At 42.8% G+C, this 3,364-nt stretch overlaps 1 protein-coding gene across 1 annotated transcript; it reads left to right on the top strand.

Annotated features, from left to right (window-relative positions):
* Positions 1–373: 373 nt before the first annotated feature.
* Positions 374–3,360, top strand: LOC112999384 (uncharacterized). The gene is made up of 5 exons (XM_041009368.1): positions 374–1,985; positions 2,054–2,157; positions 2,224–2,310; positions 2,390–2,737; positions 2,815–3,360. Exons 1-5 carry the CDS (start codon positions 374–376, stop codon positions 3,358–3,360), a joined length of 2,697 nt encoding a protein of 898 aa, XP_040865302.1.
* Positions 3,361–3,364: the final 4 nt, after the last annotated feature.

The following is a 3,364-nucleotide window of genomic DNA, read 5'->3' as shown; positions in this document are numbered from 1 at the left end:
TCAAAAGGGAAATCTGATGTGATTGATTTCTGACCCTTGATTCTTATTATATTATTTTCCCTTTTTTAAAGTGAAACCTCCATAAATAGCGCCAAAAAACCTCAGAGAAACCCCTTTAGCTTCTTTACTTCTGAAACCCCGAAACCTTTCTTCTTCTTTGCTTCTGAAACCCTTCTTCTTTGCTGATTCGTATCCATTATCTCCGGCGAGGCTTCCTTATTCTCAGATAACAACTTGCTACTCCTTTCATCATCAAACTCACCGAATCTCTGAGCTTTGCCATTGTTCTTCGTGAACCCAAGCTCTCACTCACTGATTCTATCAGTTATCAAACCCTTCACGAGAAAATCGCCCCCTTTTCAGATTTCTTACAATGTCGCAAGAATCAGTTCCGTTTGCTGGGAAATGGCACCGTTTTACTGTCAGGCCTGATGGAGAAAAAGTGGTTCCAGAACCACATGGTGACGCCGAACACACAGAAACCTGGGAATCGGAGGTGATGATCCCCTTCGCAGTAGAAAGGACAGTTTATGCTTTCGGTGGACCTCTGCCAGACCAAGAGTCACTTTCGAGTTCAATGAACAAGGTATTTCCCTGCTATCCAACTTGCGAACCCAGGATTTTTGATAGTGAGCCTTACAACTTTAATTGTTTAAGCAAACCCAACAAACTCTTTCGATCCGCCCCGTCAATAGCCCATAGGGATTACCTACCTTGGCTTGATAGAGTCGAACAAGCATATGAGGATTTTTGGAAGACATATGGCATCTTTGATTTGATACAATTCTCTCGATCTGGTCCTGAATATCGACCAGAAATGCTGATAGCAGCTATGCACTTTTTCGAGTCTTCTACCAACACCTTTCAATTTAAATGTGGCATGATGACCCCCACTCTCTTAGACGTGGCCGCCCTCACAGGCCTTAGGCCTAGCGGAGAAACTTATGATCCCACTAAATCTAGTGATAATATCAAGCTAGTATATAAGGAGAACACCTTTTCCAAATATATAGCTGAACACAAAGAATCGGTCGAAGAGGAAGTCTCTGATGAAGAGCATGTAGCCTTCTTGACCCTATGGCTATCTCACTATGTCTTTTGCACAAAATCCTTGCAAGTAGCCAAAAGATTTATTCCAATGGCAATACAAATTCATGAAGGTCAGAACTTTGGATTTGGACGCCTCTTGTTAGCAGTGCTATACGAATCGCTTGGTGAGGCATGTGATGATCTGAAAAAATCGAAGGATGGGTCCTCCTTCTTAGTGTCTGGGCCTATGTGGCTTCTCCAATTGTGGCTTAATGCCACTTTCGAACAAGAAATGGGATTAATAATCCCACAAGATTATGCTGAAGAAGTTGCCAATCGCTCGATCGAAGGCCAGAGAGCACTTCGATTAACACCCAAGACCTTCGATCAAAATCCACAAAAGCTGTTCCTCAAGTACATGAAGATTTTTCTGAGCTTTGACAAGTTTCTTCCCCAACATGCTCCATTCATTAGTCGAGAGGTTGGTCCGGCCTGGTTCACTGACGATTTTCCTGCTGTCGATCCGGACAATGAAGAAGAAGTGAATGAAATATGGTCATTTTACTTGAATCCACAGATCCTGTCCTGTCGTACAGGTGTTCAATCGAACTATTTGGGCCTGGTTGGATACCAGCCTAATTTGGTTTCAAGACAATTTGGCCTCTCGCAGATCCGTCCTAAAAGCTTGTTCGAAGATCCTAGAGATGTCATAAGAGGGGCCAATCTTTCAGAAAAGACTTTCAAGAAATTTTTGAAGATTTCTCTTGATGAAAACTATAACCTGCATCCTTTTGAGTTCAACCATTCCCACTTCTGCACCATGGGATTTGTTACCTGGTGGGAGAAATATTATTTGGGCCGTTCAGTTGGAGACACTACTATCATGATCTCCAGACTTGAGAGTGGTTTTACACAACCAACGGTCGAGAATATCCGCTCAAACCTTCAAGCTCGAGGTATTCAATTACTTTTGACTTTCTAAATTGATATGTATTCTTGCCTTTTCTAATATTCTTACTTTCAGGCAAAACAATCATGACGAAGAAAAGCGCTGAAACGTCTCGAGCTGATGTGAGACCCAAGAAACCCACTGGGGTAAAAATCCAAGAAGGGAAACAAGAAGAGAAGGTAACTCTTCTGAACTTATCTTTTACTCTTAACGTCTTTGCCTCATATTTCTTTATTTTTTTTCAGAGTCAAAAGAAAGATGATAGCACTGAGACTACCACGACCTCAAAACGCTCGAAGCGTGTGGTCATCGAATTCGACGAAGAAAAAGATGCAAGTTTTATTTCTAATGTCAATATTATAACTCTCTTTCAAGTCTATATTCTGACATTTCTTTACCCTCATAACACAGGAAGAAGAGGAAAGACCTCTTATAAGAAAAAGAAAATCACCTGAGACTTCGACCAAACCTGCTGATCAAACAGAGGCAGGCAATTCCCAGGCTCAAATGCCTAAGAAGAAAAAGAAAGTGAAACAAGTCGAGCCTGAACCTTCTGTGACTGTCGAGGGTGGCGAGCCAGCCAGGAAGAAAAAGAAAAAGACCAAGCCTTCAAAAGAACAAGGCGAGAATCAACCTGTTGACGTCCAACCACCTTCGACTGATGTTGACGGCACTGAAGTAGAAACTACTCCCTCTATTGCTGAGATGGGCAACCCTGTCGAGCAACCGGACTTACCACAAGAACAACCTACCGTCGAGGTATCATTCTTAATGTAATTTTAATCATAGCTTATACGAAACTATTTGTTAACCTTTTTCATGACAATTCGAATCAGGTACAACAAAATGTTTCTGTAGAAGAAATACCCTCATGTGCTCGAACCTCTCCTGCTCCTGAGACGGATGCAGTGAATGTTGAGGAACAGGGTGAAGGTCAAGGTATTCGATCCAGCAGTCCTCATGGATCGAGTCAGAAAAGTTCATCTGAAGAAAACTTCTCCGATGAAGAGGCCATACAAGAGGCTGAAGCTGGAGGTTCGGACATTTACCCGGCGTCTTCAACCTCTAAGCTTTCCGCCAGCGTAGGGATCGCAGAAGAAACGTTCATTAAAATGCAAGACGAAGACCCAGCTGCAGCCCTTCGACTCCTGCTGAACACCAGTCAAGCCAACACCTCAAGTGAAAAAATTCCTGGTGCTTCGTCCTCCTCTGATGCTGACATAACCTCTTCAGTACGCCAAGATTGCCTGCTCTTGAAGTTATCAATGGAATACGCACGGGCAGACGTACTTAAATCCATTGAAGAGAACCCCTCTGCTGCTTTTGGACACCTGAATTTTTTGAAGAAATTGCATAACCCCCTTACCTCTGATGAGATCTAGCATC

This window comes from Glycine max, chromosome 14, assembly GCF_000004515.6.
Source record: "Glycine max cultivar Williams 82 chromosome 14, Glycine_max_v4.0, whole genome shotgun sequence".
Classification (NCBI taxonomy): domain Eukaryota; kingdom Viridiplantae; phylum Streptophyta; class Magnoliopsida; order Fabales; family Fabaceae; genus Glycine; species Glycine max.
Note: the sequence above shows the minus strand (reverse complement) of the source record. Positions and strands in the feature narration are given on the sequence as shown.

Excerpts from the sequence above, each read along its gene's own strand:
- LOC112999384 (XM_041009368.1), top strand. The coding sequence starts at position 374 with ATGTCGCAAGAATCAGTTCCGTTTGCTGGGAAATGGCACCGTTTTACT. Across the intron at positions 1,986-2,053 it reads CTCAAACCTTCAAGCTCGAG|GCAAAACAATCATGACGAAG; the intron begins GTATTCAATTAC and ends TCTTACTTTCAG. Across the intron at positions 2,738-2,814 it reads AAGAACAACCTACCGTCGAG|GTACAACAAAATGTTTCTGT; the intron begins GTATCATTCTTA and ends AATTCGAATCAG.